At 45.5% G+C, this 16268-nt stretch overlaps 2 protein-coding genes across 3 annotated transcripts; both read left to right on the top strand.

The window, feature by feature from the left end:
- Positions 1-191: 191 nt before the first annotated feature.
- Positions 192-4315, top strand: tmem115 (transmembrane protein 115). Of its 2 annotated transcripts, XM_080832311.1 has the most exons (3): positions 214-249; positions 1389-2337; positions 2588-4315. In XM_080832311.1, exons 2-3 carry the CDS (start codon positions 1481-1483, stop codon positions 2817-2819), a joined length of 1089 nt encoding a protein of 362 aa, XP_080688437.1. In that variant the 5' UTR covers positions 214-249; positions 1389-1480; the 3' UTR covers positions 2820-4315. The 2 variants fall into 2 exon arrangements, with proteins under 2 accessions (XP_080688436.1, XP_080688437.1); XM_080832310.1 differs by having other exon boundaries at positions 192-2337.
- Positions 4316-5121: 806 nt separating this feature from the next.
- On the top strand, positions 5122-9756 carry rhoab (ras homolog gene family, member Ab). Its single transcript, XM_080832258.1, has 5 exons — positions 5122-5193; positions 6608-6765; positions 7933-8053; positions 8510-8640; positions 8886-9756. The coding sequence occupies exons 2-5, from the start codon at positions 6610-6612 to the stop codon at positions 9057-9059; spliced, it is 582 nt and encodes a 193-aa protein (XP_080688384.1). The 5' UTR covers positions 5122-5193; positions 6608-6609; the 3' UTR covers positions 9060-9756.
- The last annotated feature ends 6512 nt before the right edge of the window (positions 9757-16268 follow it).

Here is a 16268-nt window from a genome sequence, read left to right as displayed (position 1 = left end):
CCCTTAACACCAAGCATCCATGTGAGCAAAAGCAGAGGCGGCCGTGGAGCTACTGTGATCCCCAAACAAACACTCAATTTCCCGTCTGCCTGTGCCGTTCCACTACCGTAAACTGACGTCCTTCGGGTATGCGATGACGTAGGCAAATCTCGCGTATGTACTCTGCTCTTGTATTGCAGGATATACCTAAGGGGAGTGCCTGTGAGTTAAACGAACAAACATTACATCATGAAGGTAAAGATGATTAAGGTATAAGTCCGCTTTGAGTATCAAAAGGCAGACCGAAAACCACTGGTGCAGGAGAGCTGTCTGATACAGAAGTTAATCCAGTTTCTTACTACTGCTTTGACGGCCTATTACTACTGGAAATCCTTGGGCTAACCTGTGGACTCAAAACCGAGAGGGGAAGAGCATCATTGGGAAATATATCAAGCCAACTCTGGTTAGCCAATCTATTTTTCAATAGCGAAGGAGTTGATAGTCCATTGACAAATATAAGAAGCCACGTATTTTCTTAACACTCCTGCTCTTAGACTTACAATCGACCAAGGTGTCAGACTTGTTTGCTAACTGCCAGTCTAGCTAAAATCAGATGCTGGACACTCTACGCTAGCTAGCATAGCTAATGTTAGCTGTCTAGCTACGTTGACAAAAGTTTTGTTTTCGATGTCGGTGACTGTTGTGTTGACTAGCTAGTCAGCAAATATTGTCTATTGTTAACTGTCAGCTCACATTTCATAAATTTACCTTCAAGCACCCAACACCTCAGAGATTTTGTGACTGCTTGCTACGATTAAGTTGACAGTTAGCCCGAGCATGTTAAGATAGCCAGAGTAGCTAGGTTAACCTAACCTAGCAAGCAATCTTCTCAAACCTGCCTGGTTGGTGCTCGTATCAGCTAAAAGACGAAACTAACGTAGATTGTTGGCCAGAAATAGTCGTCACTTAACTGTAAATAGTTTCCGATATTGACACTATTCTAAAAGTGGGCATGACTCTCTGTTGGTAGTAGGTGCGTAACAAACTATTCAGTTGTGAAATTTCCAGTTGAACAAGTCATCTTGTTATCTGTAAGCGTAACCGTCTTAAACCAAATACCAGGCCTCGGAGAGAATCGTGATCCGTAGAGTTGTAGAGTTCGCTTAAAAGGCTGCATTTGTCCAGCCTCGTTTCCTAACATAATTAAAAGCTTTTAACTAGACAGCTAGCAAAGTTGTCAAAATAATGTATGTTGCCGTGTAGGCTAAGCCTCCAGTGCAGTGACGTCAAATCCCAATTTTGCATTTCTTGTTGAAACAAAAATACTTGGAATAATTTCCATGTAGCGTTACAGAACGAATTTATTTTCTCTTGCGAATGAAGCCCCACTCTTCCCCTTGGATGTCAAGATCTGCAGTTGACGTCCGTTGCCTTTGGGGCTGTTGACATCAGCTACACAGCCAGTGCACGAACGTGACAAGCGACAAGACAACACGGCATAATGAACCGCTACCTACCTGTGGCCCGCCAGCACTTTTTGAGCGCACTAGCCAACACCAGTGTCGTAGTCAAGTCCATCAGCGCCACAGTGCTAGTGCTTTACCTTGTATCCTGGGCAGTGGACACTCCTTATGCTCTCGGTGTGACGCCGGGTTACCTTTTCCCCCCAAACTTCTGGGTCTGGACACTGGCGACCCATGCCGTGGTTGAGCAGCACATATGGGGAGTGGTGGTTAACATCGCCACGGTGATGGTGTCAGGCCGGCTGCTTGAGCCGCTGTGGGGAGCCCTGGAGTTGCTCATCTTCTTCGCCGTGGTCAACATCTCCGCGGGCCTCCTCGCCGGCCTCTCTTACCTCTTCACCTACGCCGCCACCTTTGACCTGGACTACCTGTTTGCGGTGCGGATCTACGGAGCGCCCGGGTTCCTCGGTGGGGTGCTGGTGGCCTTGAAACAGACGTCCGGCGACACCACGGTGCTGCGCGTGCCACAGCTCCGGCTGAAAGCGGCCCCGGCGCTGACTCTCCTGGGCCTGGCCGTGTTGCGGCTGGCCGGGCTACTGGAGACGGCGGCGCCGCTGGCCGCCTGCTGCTACGGCGCACTGGTGGGCTGGGTGTACCTGCGCTTCTACCAGCGGCACAGCCGGGGCCGCGGTGACATGTCCGACCACTTTGCCTTCGCCTCCTTCTTCCCCGAGGCTCTCCAGCCAGTGGTGGGGCTGCTGGCCGCGCTGGTCCACGCTGCCCTCGTCAAGATGAAGGTGTGCAGGAAGATGGTGAAGAGGTACGACGTGGGGGCGCCTTCCTCCATCACCATCAGCCTGCCAGGCACCGACCCACAGGACGCCGAGAGGAGAAGGTAAGAATTGATGAAGAATGATTTTTTTTATTAGAGTGGACATTGGCGGCTATTTATAGCATTTTAGAGGCTGCATAAGCCAACATATATCATTACTCCTGGCTCAGCTAGTGAAGATGACACTGGGATTCAAGCTGCCTTTTCATAAATGTAATGTTTCTAATGCAGAAAATTGGGTGCTTGAACCTTTATAGGTGGTAATCATTTGTATGATCAAGGGAAGTGATGCTTGCGTTTCATTGGTCCACAGACAACTGGCGCTGAAGGCCCTAAATGAGCGACTGAAGCGTGTGGAGGACCAGTCCGCCTGGCCCAGCATGGAGGACGAGGAGGACCAGGACGAGGATGAGGTGCGCATGGACACCCCGCTGCTTCCCGCCCGCGATGCCTCTGCCTCTGCCACCAGCTCCGGCTCCAACCAGAGCCCCACAGGGCAGGAGTCCAGCATCATAAGCTTTGAGGACGCCCCCTCCCACTCCTAACACACACACGCACACAGACAGACGGTCAGACAGACAGACGGCCAGACAGACGGCCAGACAGACAGTCAGACAGACACACAGTCAGACACACAGTCAGACACACAGACAGACAGACAGACTTAGCTGGAGGCAAGCCACATACACTTGCATTCTCACAGTAGTTTAATGGATCTCACACATGCCAACACGCACACACCAAACATAAACCAACCAGGACCTGGATATTTGAAATGTACAGTAATTAGCCCTATGACTCACTTACACACCCCTGCCCCTCCCCCCATACACGCAGATACACAAAGTACATTCACAAATGGACGCTTCTCAGGTTCGACCTAGCAGAGAAGTCCCATGGCTCCACTCACTACCTTGCTTCTGTTGCACTAAAGATAATCCCAGAGTTATTGTACAGAAGAAAGTCTTTTCCTGGCTGTGTGTTCCCCCAGGGACATTTTCTTCTGAATAAAAGAGGAAAAGAGGTTGATTTGGACTTTTTTTCTTCCTTTTTTTCTCTCGGACACCTTGACTGAGTGCTCTTGACTAAGGGGAGGGTAGGTGATTCCCAGACCTCCCACCCAAAATCCGCTCAAGGCTGGACGTGAAACTGTGTTCACATTTTGAGAGGTCCGTGCGTACTACTAATGCTTTTTGTATCTTAAAGACAAAAAAAAGTAGGTGTTGTCCAGCAGACTTTTCCACAACATGGGATTGGGTATGAAGACGTCTTGGAGATTCGCATCGCACGGATGGAGTGTGGTAGTCGTGGAGAATGCCTCTCCCCCTTCTTGTATGCAGTTATTGATCAGCTGTCATCTCTTTTGAATGTGTGTGTGAGTGTGTGTGTGTGTGTGTGTGTTTTATAATTGTGAGAGGCTGCCAGACGAGGGTAACAGGTGTTTACGGATCACATTTTTTATGTATGCACACTAAAAAAAAGCTTGGCTTGAGAAGGAGTTGTTGGCATTTGACAGCAATACAGTAATTAATTCTCTTGTTCAATTTTTTTTGTCCGGTCCTTCTGAAAATGAGCTAGTTTTGCAAAAAAAAAGCTCTAGACCATGAGCTTACATGATATTATATATTTGGTGCAACTTTGTTTGAATGTGGGCGAGGGTTTGTGTGTGTTTTACGCAAAGAGAACTAATTTTGATGAGGCATCAGCGTGGGCAGGAATGTAGGTAGAGGGTGTTTGTGTGCTGGCTAAGGTAAATTGCTCTCCAAGCTTGAATCCTCTTTGTTGTTTTTTTTCTATTCCTGGGCCGTCAATGACTATCTCTAGATCTTACAGTCTTTCACCGCCTCTCAAATGTCTCTCTGTTCCTTATATAGTATTTTTATTTTTATTGTGATTTGTGCAGAAAGCTGCAGTCTGCGGGGCGTTTGACTATATAGCGAAAGGGTGAGCTATCTCAGAAGCAGCCTCTATTGTGTCCCTGTGTCCCAGTAGAGGTTTGGGTGGGGAACGCTCTCCTGGTCAGCACCTCAGTCTCTTTGTTGCTCTGTACAAAACAAAATAATAAATCCTGAATGATGAGCCTGTGCTTCCTAAAGTTTCTTGAGCTGCATGCTGTAGGGGTGTAAAGTGACAAAGACCGCAAACATTGATGCGGTTGTCTTTGTTTGATATCATTGTAACATCTTGAACTCCCACTAGGTGGCACGGTTGAGCTGTTAAATAATTTTAAAATCTTAAATGCAATGACTGTAAAGTTTCCATACAGTCATTTGCCACCTGTTGCCACCAGAAATTAAGCATTATGTGAAAATTGTTCAAATTGAAATCTTTATTTTACCTGAGAATATGTAAAAAGTATGTTTTAAGTACACAACGACATTTTTTGCAAGGTTGGAGTTGCTGTTAAATTTGTGATATGCGTTCTCTACCGCTAGATGGAACCATATATACAGACATGCTTCTAATACATTTCCTCTCAAAGCTTGCCGTACCGTGATGGTAAGCATAGAGGCTAGTCATAACATTGGTTATTTCCCCTCTGCTTCTTCTAGAAATCCACACATGTACCTGCGCTTATTCATGTTACACAGTTCATTCAAATTAATTATTTCCTGTTGGCTAGGGGTCAGATCATGACTTAGGGAACTTAGTTGAATGAGTTGATTTGTTCATTAAAGTGATTTGTGAATGACCCATAAACACACAGATTCAGCTATTGGAGTTATCGCTCAGAAGCTCTTCATAACGTGCCCGCACAGGCGTGGCTGAAACTCGTCCCCGCCATCCCTTCCCCCCCTACCGTCTGACTGTGCCCGCCCCTTGCGCGCCCTCGGCAATTCATTGTATCGGATTGAGAAAGAGACGGGAGTCGGCACAGAACGACTACTGGAAAACAATTTCCAGCCTCCTAAATTACAGGTAGGATCCTTATAACTGGCAAAATACTCTTTCAACAGGTTTTAATGTTTTCGAAGTACTTAAAACTCTGTGGGCTAGGTACTTAATTGTGGAATACAAAAGTTAATCATGGGTTAGTCATTGGGTTACAGCATTTCCAGTGCTATAGCTAGCAAGCTAGCATTAGCTACTTTCCCCCAGCGAGTCTCAAATCGATATCTACTGCTTCCGCACTCCGCCAACCAACAAGGCGTTGGAAAACCGATTCATTGTATTCTCTTGGACATCTCGACGGCCAGACAGCTTACTTACCATCTAAACCACTGAGTTTCAAATGTCTCCAACCTACCTATCATTAGCAGTTATATGGCAGTTTTCTGTATCAATCGAAGACAATAGGAGTACAGTGCTGTCAACTTTTACCTTATGTCTCCGACCATAAGCTGAAGAGCTCAGCCAGCGAATACTAGACAACAAGTGAACTTTTAGTTAGTTAGAAAGCTAGTTTAATGGTCAACACGCAATCCATTCGGTAAGTAATGTTGGAAATGGCACAGATTTGCCAACGTAGACGTTAGACAGCTGAACAAATGTTTCTCGACGTTACCGATACATTGTGAAGTGAATTTCATGCTTTGGACAGGGCATGGCTACGCTTTGATGGCAAACTAACATTAGGCAGTGTTTAAACACACATCTTAAAGGGAGCTTTGAAACGACAATAGTCATACAGCCGTCATAATGAGGGTAATTGTTAAACACTTTGATGTGAAGCTTTTTTGGTAGAATTTCTTTTGCTCAAAGCAGAATCATGTTGATGTTGAGATATGAAATCAATCGTTGAGATACTCAACATCAGTGCCATCATTGACGCGAATGTGACTGTCAGTTTTTTCCAAAGGATGAATCAGTAACGTTACTTGATGATGAACTTATAAGTGATGAAGCACCCTGAGCATCCTGTCAGTATTTTCTCTCCTCACCCGTTTAAAATAGATATTGACCAGAATTGGCGTTAGGTTTAATAGCTTGACAAGCTTGAACTCTCACCGTGTACAAGACATCTGTTGCTGCAATGACGCCATCTTATACGGGAGGATAGTCTATGATGATAACACATGCCTGGGATGTGGGGTTAGATTTTAGGTCTTAAACCCCTTAGACGATTGCTATCCAATATCCAGCAGATCAGCTATTACCAATACACACATTTTATAGTTGCTTTTCAGTGGGTTTTAATAATATGTTTCCAACAGTAAGAGACTTAAGAAATACATTTCCATACTACTTTCTGTCATCCTTTTCTGTCTTTCTAATTTATAAATCTGCATCTAGACGTTTGTTTACACATTAGTACACATCTACGTCGTCTAGTTTCTGTTTTGATGCCCTATTTCTGCCATGTGTATCTGAGTGACTATATGTCTTCATGCAGGTATGGCAGCCATCCGTAAGAAGCTGGTCATAGTGGGTGACGGAGCCTGTGGGAAGACCTGTCTGCTGATCGTGTTCAGTAAAGACCAGTTCCCGGAGGTCTACGTCCCTACGGTCTTTGAGAACTATGTAGCTGACATTGAGGTGGATAGCAAACAGGTAAGGCCCCCCCCCCCCAAAAAAACATCTGTACCTACTCAAAACACAGAAGAAGATGAGGGTGAATCAGACTCGTGCTTTCTGTAATGTATTTGTACAGTGTGTGCTGGTTGCAATTTTCTGTTTGCAGTAACATTAGTAGCCAGGTGAAATGCCATGGGAATCTTTGTTGTTTTCTGTAATTCGAGGTTCAGTTGTACAGATAAGGGTTGATTATTGCTCTACGCAAAACTATGGTTTCTGATGTTGCCCACTCCTTCCTGAGTCTCAGTGACTGAACTGATTTCAAACATGTTGGGTCTTTAATCAAAGCTTAATGAGAACATAAGGACACATTTAGACTAGGCCCTTCCCCATCTTGGCCTCCTAACTTAGAAATCTACCAAAAAAAAAAAACACCTTGAAGCTAGGGACCGAGACAGCCTCGAATACCCTCATGTCTCTCGCCTCGATCAGTTAAATTAAGTGGTGCCTATCACACTATCGCCCCAATTCAGACTCCTCATTTAGCTCCCTGTCCCCATTTCAGCAGGACCTCAGAGTCTCTGCTGGCTGTCCATCTTAGGGGATTCACGCGAGTGTGTCTCAAATAGCACACTAGAAACCCAAGTGAAGCTTTGTCAAGCACTGTCGTGTCGTGGACTGGATGTTTTGGCTTTGATCATTAACCCTTCAGCAGGGTCTAGAACATTCTGAGTCTGGAACATTCTAATGTCAGAATGTGTTCAGCAACAATGATTCATCAACAAGATTCTTAAATTCCACATTATTCTTTAGAACGTTCACATCCTCCAACATTCTAATCACAACTCTGTAACCGTACCAGCGGAAGTGTTCGGAGTCCATTTTCAGGCAGTCCGTCCTCCGAACCCCCCTCTTATAGTCTCTTCCCCTGAGTTGTGGTGCTGCCTAACCACTGCAAAGATTGGGCAACATGGGCTGTCCCTTGGTACTTGAAGATTTTGCGATAAAGTTGTAGAACACAGTTCTTTGGCTGGACAGAAAAGGATGAAGCCTCAAGATAGTGAGAGTGGTGGGAGCAGAGCTAGTGATGGTTGTGACCAGTACAGGGTAGTGGTGATGTGGTGACACACTGAACTGAACACAGAAAAATGACATTTTCTTATGATATTAAACTGTGTGTGTGTGTGTGTGTGTTTCTTTAAGGTGGAACTTGCTTTGTGGGATACAGCTGGACAGGAAGACTATGATAGGCTCCGCCCCCTGTCCTATCCTGACACTGACGTCATCCTCATGTGCTTTTCCATAGACAGCCCAGACAGCTTGGGTACGACACTCACACACTCACACTCACACACACACACACTCACTCACACACACTCACACACTACAGCTCTTATTCTCTTGTTGTCTTACTCATGCTTGGACTAAAGGCTCCCACATACTCTCTCCTCTAACATACCCGACATGACACACATTGATACACTCTTTTTAACTTCTAGCAGTGCGTTGCTACACAGTTATCATATTTTTTGCACAAAATCTAAACTTTTAGTCGCCCCTTGCTATGCTAAGTGATTTTCACTTATATCTGCTGCCGCGCATGTGGGCCTCTAGCTTAGAAACTCATAATCTTGCCGTTACATTCAACGTTTACAGCACTGAACTATTGAGAACCTTGGTCTTGGTTTTGGTCACAGGTTTAGAGACCTTAGTCTGGAACAGGAACACTGGAAATACACAGCACTAAAGCTGACGATATCTCACTCTTGGCCCTTCACAGAGAACATTCCAGAAAAGTGGACTCCTGAGGTGAAGCACTTCTGCCCCAACGTTCCCATCATCCTCGTTGGCAACAAGAAAGACCTCCGCAACGACGACCACACGCGTCGAGAGCTAGCCAAAATGAAGCAGGTACACACACACACACCTTCACACACACATCAGATCGAAATGGTGTTTTGGGATTACGAACTACCAGTGTGTAGCCTCGTGTGTGTGTGTGTGTGTGTGTGTGTGTGTGTGTGTGTGTGTGTGTGTGTGTGTGTGTGTGTGTGTGTGTGCGCGCGCGTGTGTGTGTGTGGCCTTATTGTTGGCTGTGCTCAAGTGGTAACACATAACCTCACCACTCTGTTTGTCTTTTTCTTTTCCACCAATAGGAGCCCGTCAAGGCAGAGGAGGGGGTCGACATGGCCAATAAAATCAGCGCGTTCGGTTACATGGAGTGCTCAGCGAAGACGAAGGACAGTGTGCGGGAGGTGTTCGAGATGGCCACCAGGGCGGCGCTACAAGCCCGCCGGGGCAAGAAGAGCAACAAATGCCTTCTGCTGTGAGCCACGGCCACTGGACTCTTCTCTGACATAGGGACACAAATGAGGGGGGGAGGGGTGGTTGGGTGTGTGAGCACACAGTGTGTGGAGATGATGTTTCGTGCCTCCACCATTCACTATACACACACACACACACACACACACACACACACGTATACACACCTCCCACGGAGCTGCCAAACTCCCTGAATATAGAACCTATTAAAGAAAAAAAGTGCTTTTTATTTGTGACGACGTGGGAGCTTTCATCAGTATTTAAGTATCTGGTGGACTAGGACATTCCTTTTTGTTTTTCAGTTTTTATCGCTTTAACTGATTTTCGGGACGCCAATTGCCCCGCCCACCTGCCAAAAACTGTTATGTGACCTTATGAGTGGGCCGGGCCTACCTGCTGTCAATCAAGTACTCCGCCCTACAAGTCCTTGTATGTCTTTGATAACCAACAGGGCTGATTATTATTATTTTATTTTTTATTATAAGTTTGTTGTATGTACAAATCATTTTTAAGACTTTAAAAATGGTTTTTAGGACAATAAATTAACTGGCGAAAATGGGTCAAAGAAAATGATGTTCCAAAGGGGCATGTATACAGGTTTGTACATAAGAAATGTGCACACACTCGCGTGTGATTGCCAACATGACTGGAAGCGGCATTTGTAAACTAGGTTTTCTTGTGTAATAAATGACTTTCTACAAGGAACATGTTGAGTGTTGTGAAATAGATCAAGCTGTCAGAGGTCACATCACTACACCTGAAGATTTGCTTTTTAGGATTCATAGAGGGAATGCTAAGTGGATTTGTGTATGAATTCAGGTGAGCTACCATATAATACCGGATTGAGAAGAAACTAGCAACCATATACTACCGGTTTGAGAAGAAATTAGCTACCATATACTACCAGATTGAGAAGAAACTAGCTACCATTTACTGCTGGATTGAGAAGGAGCTAACAACCATACTCCCGGATTGAAAAGAAACTGTGGTCTGATTCTAAGGACACAGAACACGCATTACAGCATGTGGCATTATTTCAGGAAAAACAAGATGAATATAAATATATCACTTTTGAATTTAATTAAAGCAGCAATACAGAGTTCTGTACCAAAACTAGTAAGCTTACTACCTAAAAGGCATGCAAAAACCTTGAAAACACCACCAACAGCCCAGCTGACACTGATAGAAGCTTGCCAACACACTAACTGGTGTCTCTTGGCAGTATAGATGGCAAGGTCATGTGTGTGAAAGCTTTTCTTCCATTTTTGTTTATCTGTCACATGACCAAATGCTATCAAAATTAATTTGTGGATGATACCGAAACTAGTTGCCTATAAAACCATACCTCAAAAAGTGTCGAATTGTTGCATAGTGTTACTTTAAGTGAATTAATAAAATAATATGTGTTTCCTTTACTATAAGGCTAACAGATCAGTTACATATCTTTGTATGTAGGGTGTTTGTTTGTATAAATATGGGTTTCATAAGGGTGATAATGGGGAAGACATTAAGGCATTATCTAATTTTAGGCCAGGCCTAAAACTTTGTAATGCAGACTTCTGGAGCTGTTGATGTTGTATTGCATCAGCCTACACCGCACCATAAATACCGTTGTATTCAAATAATGGGTTTGACAGGGCGAGTTTCCCAGGAAGATGTAAGAAAAACAAGACACTGTACAATCTAAACACGCCAGGCAGTAGGTATAAAGATCTGCCAAGACTTTATGTTGTAAACAAAGCCTAGTATCTAATCTTTATGCCCTAACATTAGTTGGCAAACTATGCTGTTCATAAGTGTACCAAACGGCTATAAATAGTCTACTTGTTTTGTCTGCATGGGTACAGAAGAAATGGCCCTGGGTGAAAAGGAAGGAACTCGTCACCAAGCCTCCACCCCCATCTGGTTACACCCAAATACGGCTGGCCTGAAAAGCTCAAAGCCTAGCATACTTTCGGTCTTGGGCAAGTCCGCTGCGCGATGCTGCTGCGGGGTTTGTGAGTGAAAGCGTCGACGCCCTGTTCGCTTTTGCTCACTCGCCCTCTTTCACTGAGTTTCAATCTTCTCCCGCTCAAGCGACACTAGTGGAGAGCGCTTGTGCGAAGCTGCCGGCTTTTATACGGGTCTATTTTTAGCCGTGGCGAGTCAACCTATTTTTAACCAATATGAGCTCATCTTTTTCCGTTACACCCAATGAGAAAGAAGAGAGAGCCACGTGTGGAAAAGAAAGGGGAGGGAAGCCCAAGCAAAGGTGGGTGGGTCCTCTCTGAAGGCAGTTGACATAATCGCGGTAGCGCATTGCACAAGTTATTGCATTTAAACACATAATCGTTTTAATTTGACAAGAAAACACCTGCGTTACGCTCCTTCTAAAAATGTGTTATTTGCTCAGCTCGTAAGGGGACCGTACGATTTATTACCTATAAACTCTGCAATGCTGCAGATAATTTTCAAAGAAACTATTGCAGTTTTTTTGAAACACTGCAAAATCAGGGCACAATAAAGAAAATAAGTGGAAAGTGTGCATAGGGAGTGGAACAACTGAGGAGATTAAATGATGATGGCAAGGCCTATCTGTTCCATCATCTATAAAGATGATGGAACAGCTTGCAGGTCAAAACACTCATCATCTATGAAATTGAATACACTCAAGATCCAATGTCATGAACAGATTTAAAAAAAGATTCGAGGTAAAGGCAAGGATCTGATGAAAAGTCACCCTCCTTAAATTCTTTCTGTTCCGCGGTAATGTGCTGTCGTTTGTTGAACAGGATGTGTTGAATTGTGCTGTCGAAGGATGACAGCAAACTCCCACCATTTCAGGTTACAGCGGCAGACTTGCTTCTAATTTGATCCACCAGCGACGCCTTGTGGTGGGATGTGAGGAGGACAGCCTGTAGTGGTAAAATAAGTATGTTAGCCGGTGGAACTGGAAGCCTTTCGAATGGGGCCTTCGTGTCGTTGTCACTGAAACCTGCCACAACTAAAACATACAGTGACATTTCACTACGACATTAAAGAGGGCCTTTACATTATTTGTTTAGTCTATAAAGCCAGCTCATATTGACCATGATTGATTTATAAAAGCAATAAAAGGGTAAAACATCCAAGGGGGTGAATACTTATGCAAGGCACTGTATTCAAGTAGTATGACGAATAATCCAGGCAATTTTTGCCAAGTAGGCTAATCAAATAAATTCTGCATCACCAAACCAGAGTGAAGGCCACACACTGACTAGGTGATTCTGACTATTAAGTTATTTACACCCCACCCACCCCACCCCCCGCCCAAGCTTCATTTTCATTGTTTTTTTTTATTGATTAAAAAGCAGTTAGGCCTTCCCTACAAAATGTATCATGCCCCCTCTGGAAGACACACCTGCTGGGATGCAGTGGTCTCTTAACCTTGTTCACCAGCCACTTTTCATAGTATACTATAACCCTGTCTCTACTTGCCCTCCACCAGAGGAAATAACACTGCAGTCTACTTTTACACCTTTGCTTCGAGGTCCATAAAGCCTTCATTACAGTGGTATTGGACCATGTTTGGCATATGTCTCTTTCTATAAATGATGGAAAACTGATCCGGGGTCTCGTTGATCTTTGAGGTCAGTTTACTGTCTGCAACACGTGCCCTGGAGTGGTGCCGATCACCTCTTGATGTCCTTGACCGTCCGCTTTCGTACGAGAAACATATTTTTTCCAACCAGACAGCACAGGCACACTGCCACGCTTTCACACACTGAATGAAGGAAGTGATCCTATCCCCCTGGAATACTTAGGCTAAACTGTCTTTACGATCTGACGACTATCTGGAATATAGATCTGAAAGAAAAGAATGTCTGAGACTCTGTGATCTCTGACCCAGGATTCAACTCGGCCGTGCTGTATTAGCCAATCAGGGCGCTTTTCAAAAAGACTTTGCCTGCCGTGCCAAAGTCTGCTAACGTCAATCACATACTTCTAAGGTTTCGGATGTACTTGATAGACAACTGAGACTACTTAAAAGTACCTTTGACAATCAACAACAATTATAATATCTTTGAGTCCAATAAAAACATAATGGTCCCTCACATTGCTAGGCATCTTTGTTGTTCATTTTGGTCTTATTCATTTGTTTACACTGTCATAGTCTGGAAAAGTAAGCTGTCAAGTGAGAACAAAAGAACTTGTGAAGTGATTTCAGTAACGTTTTCAGCATGTAGGCCTATAGCATCTTCATTTATTTTTCCAACAGAAACGTACACATTTATATATTAGAGCCTTATGCACTTTAATATTCTTACTGTCTTCATCCCTTTGGCTGGTGGAAATGGAGCAATTCTGGGGAAAAAGTTCACTACAAAGCGTCTCGCACAGCAGCAGAATGGATGCGGCCATCATTTTTCACCGATGCAACGGCTGGTTCAGATCAGCTTCAGGCCATATCCCAGTGTGGTGGGTAGCTTGTGAACCTGGTGCAGTCTGTGTGGAAATGAACACACACACACACACACACACATGCACACACGTACACACACACACACACACGCACACACACACACACACGCCCGCACACACACACACACACACACACACACGCACACACACACACACACACACACACACACACACACACGTACACACACACACACACACACACACACACACACACACACACACACACTCACACACACACTCACACACACAGACACACACACAGAAATGTGCGTGTACTGTATAAACTACATCCTCATGTGTGACAGCTGAAGTTGAGGACTACACTTTGGCCTTAAGAGAGTATAGATGTCTATCCCTTCTGGATGGAGGGGTGGAAACTTTGCCCCTGTGTCTCCATCACGGCTGCAGCCAAGCCTTGCCAACTCACTTAGCATTGTAATCAAGCCTGAGAAGCCGGGGGCTTTTTGATCTCTCCGTGCCTGAAAAACTTCCCACCCCAAGGACAGGCGCTCACTGTACTCGCAGGAGACCCGCTGCCAGCAGTGGTGTTAGATCAGTGTGGAGCCCGCCAGACACTCTTGGCCACGGAGCCAGCCTTCCATGCAGCCAGGCTGCCAGGCTGAATAGACGCTCCTTCAGGCCGGGCTCGTCTCCTGACAGGGTGATGGAGGGTGGTCGTGGTTTTCCACAGCCCGGCGAGGCGGCCACAAGCAGGGCAGGGCGGCCAGATGAATAGGGATCCTCTCAGGGCGGAGGAGGAGGAAACGTCCAAGTTGGAAAGTCCCCGGCCATTTAGAGAGGAGGCCGTTTCTTAGCCTCTGTTTTGGAGGGCTTGAAGGATGGCAGGTTAGTGGGTTGGAAGAAGGGCAACTGGAAAGAAAATGAGCTGGTTGCATTGGCAGGCTGGAAAGGTCTGGGGTGGTGTGGCTGGCACGGGGAGATGGTTTCCACTTGGGCTGTCGTTGAACCGTTACCTGTCTCCACCTCTGTCTAGTGTCGGGGCCTCACTCCCAGGGTGCCTGCCAGGGCTTTGAGGCGCTTTACTGGGGTGGCGGAGAAGGAAGTCCTGGTGTGACACGACTGGATGGGTTTCTCATGTGACTTCAACACATTTTCAGGGCTTTCTTTTTCCTCTCCAAGGTTCACGCTCATCTCAGTGACTTCAACACATTCTCTGCGTTTTCTTTCCCTCTCCAAGGCTCTTGTGAAGTGACCTTCACAGAAAAAGGGAGCTATCCAATTATCAATGTCCCGTGTCCTCAAAGAATGACTCACATCTGGCCTTTTTGGCTAGACTTACTTCACCCCTCCACAGACCTTAGATCACATTCAGTAAGACCCAGTGCACGTAACTGGTAACTCAAGAATGTTCTTGGACCGGAGGTCCCACTTAAGCAACCAGCCCCCTCTTTGAAGTGGATATGTTTAGGGTTCCCCTAGCAAACACCGCCGTCAATCCCCTTTATTGGCCACTAGAGGGCAGACTGTTTACATCTTACAATTCCTCACCGCCGTTTCTGAAATGTGGCACAGTCATGCTACACAGGCATCCTCTCCCTCTCCTGTTCTTTCGCCCTCTGCCAACTCCTCTGGGCTGCGATTAATATTTTAGATCTTATCTATCGTCCCACACAGGCAGAGATAGTGTGCCCGGGGGGTAGGGAGGATTTTGGGACAATTTTGTGAGCAAGAAAAAATCTGTGTCCCTGTGGAGATGAGAGACAGACAGAGAGAGAGAGAGAGATTGAGCTTTTATGTGTTTTCTTTTTTTTTGTTTGGGTGCTATTTATATTCATGTTTGCACATGGGCTTTCCACATCAATTTGTAATTTAATGAAGCTATTCCATTTGTAATTCCATCCAGAGAAAGAGACATTTGTGTGGGGTTGATCTCTGAGTCACTGTGTTGCTGTGTGAGTGTGTGTGTGTGTGTTTGTGTGTGGTGTGTGTGTGTGTGTGTGTGTGTGTGTGTGTGTGTGTGTGGTGTGTGTTGTGTGAGTGAATACACGCCTGTCTAGGTTGGAGAGGTGGTTTATGAGGAGCATAATTACTGAAGGACAGACTTGGGTATAGATCAGGGAAGCGAGAGAAAGAGAGAAAAAAGGGAGGAAGGGAGGGAGGAGGAGAGAGAGTGATGCAGAAGGAGATGAAAGCCACACAGCAGCTGTCTTCTCCTCTTTGAAACACACACTCCCTCACTCACACCACACAAACACACACACACACACACACACACACACACACACACACACAGTACGAGAGAGGGCGGGCTCAGTGAATTGGGATTTCAACCTCCCTCCACAGTTGAGCGTCTGAAATAGAGAGAGAGAGAGATCAGAGAAGACTATAATGGGACGAGAGAGAAGGAGCAGTGAGACGTGAAGACAGAGGAGAAATCAAGACATAACGAGAGACAGAGAGAGAGAGAGAGACAGAGAGAGAGAGAGAGAGAGAGAGAGAGAGAGAGAGAGAGAGAGAACAAGAGAGAGAGTGGGACCCGTATGAAAAGTGAGGGAGTTGAATGGTGTAGAAGAAGGACTACAGCTTCTTTGAGACGGATGAATAGAAGGGGACAGTCAGTGAGGGGAGCCTTGGAGCTGACGCAGAGGAAAGGATAACAGAATTGGACTCAATATCCCTGTGTGACCCGCAGCTGAGTGTAATCTCTCTCGCTCTCACACACACACACACACGCTCTCACACACACACACACACGCACGCACTCTCTTTCACACACGCACGCTGAGTTTTGGGTGTCCACCACCTTCCTCACTTCT

Source organism: Sprattus sprattus, assembly GCF_963457725.1.
Source record: "Sprattus sprattus genome assembly, chromosome: 2".
Lineage (NCBI taxonomy): Eukaryota > Metazoa > Chordata > Actinopteri > Clupeiformes > Clupeidae > Sprattus > Sprattus sprattus.
The sequence above is the reverse complement of the archived record's forward strand: the minus strand, read 5'-3'. Positions and strand labels throughout refer to the sequence as shown.

What these genes read in the sequence shown, in the direction of transcription:
- tmem115 (XM_080832310.1), top strand. Translation starts at nt 1,481, where the DNA reads ATGAACCGCTACCTACCTGTGGCCCGCCAGCACTTTTTGAGCGCACTA. An exon ending in CAGGACGCCGAGAGGAGAAG is followed by an intron (nt 2,338 to 2,587) that starts GTAAGAATTGAT and finishes ATTGGTCCACAG; the next exon opens with ACAACTGGCGCTGAAGGCCC.
- rhoab (XM_080832258.1), top strand. Translation starts at nt 6,610, where the DNA reads ATGGCAGCCATCCGTAAGAAGCTGGTCATAGTGGGTGACGGAGCCTGT. An exon ending in TTGAGGTGGATAGCAAACAG is followed by an intron (nt 6,766 to 7,932) that starts GTAAGGCCCCCC and finishes TGTTTCTTTAAG; the next exon opens with GTGGAACTTGCTTTGTGGGA. An exon ending in AGACAGCCCAGACAGCTTGG is followed by an intron (nt 8,054 to 8,509) that starts GTACGACACTCA and finishes GGCCCTTCACAG; the next exon opens with AGAACATTCCAGAAAAGTGG.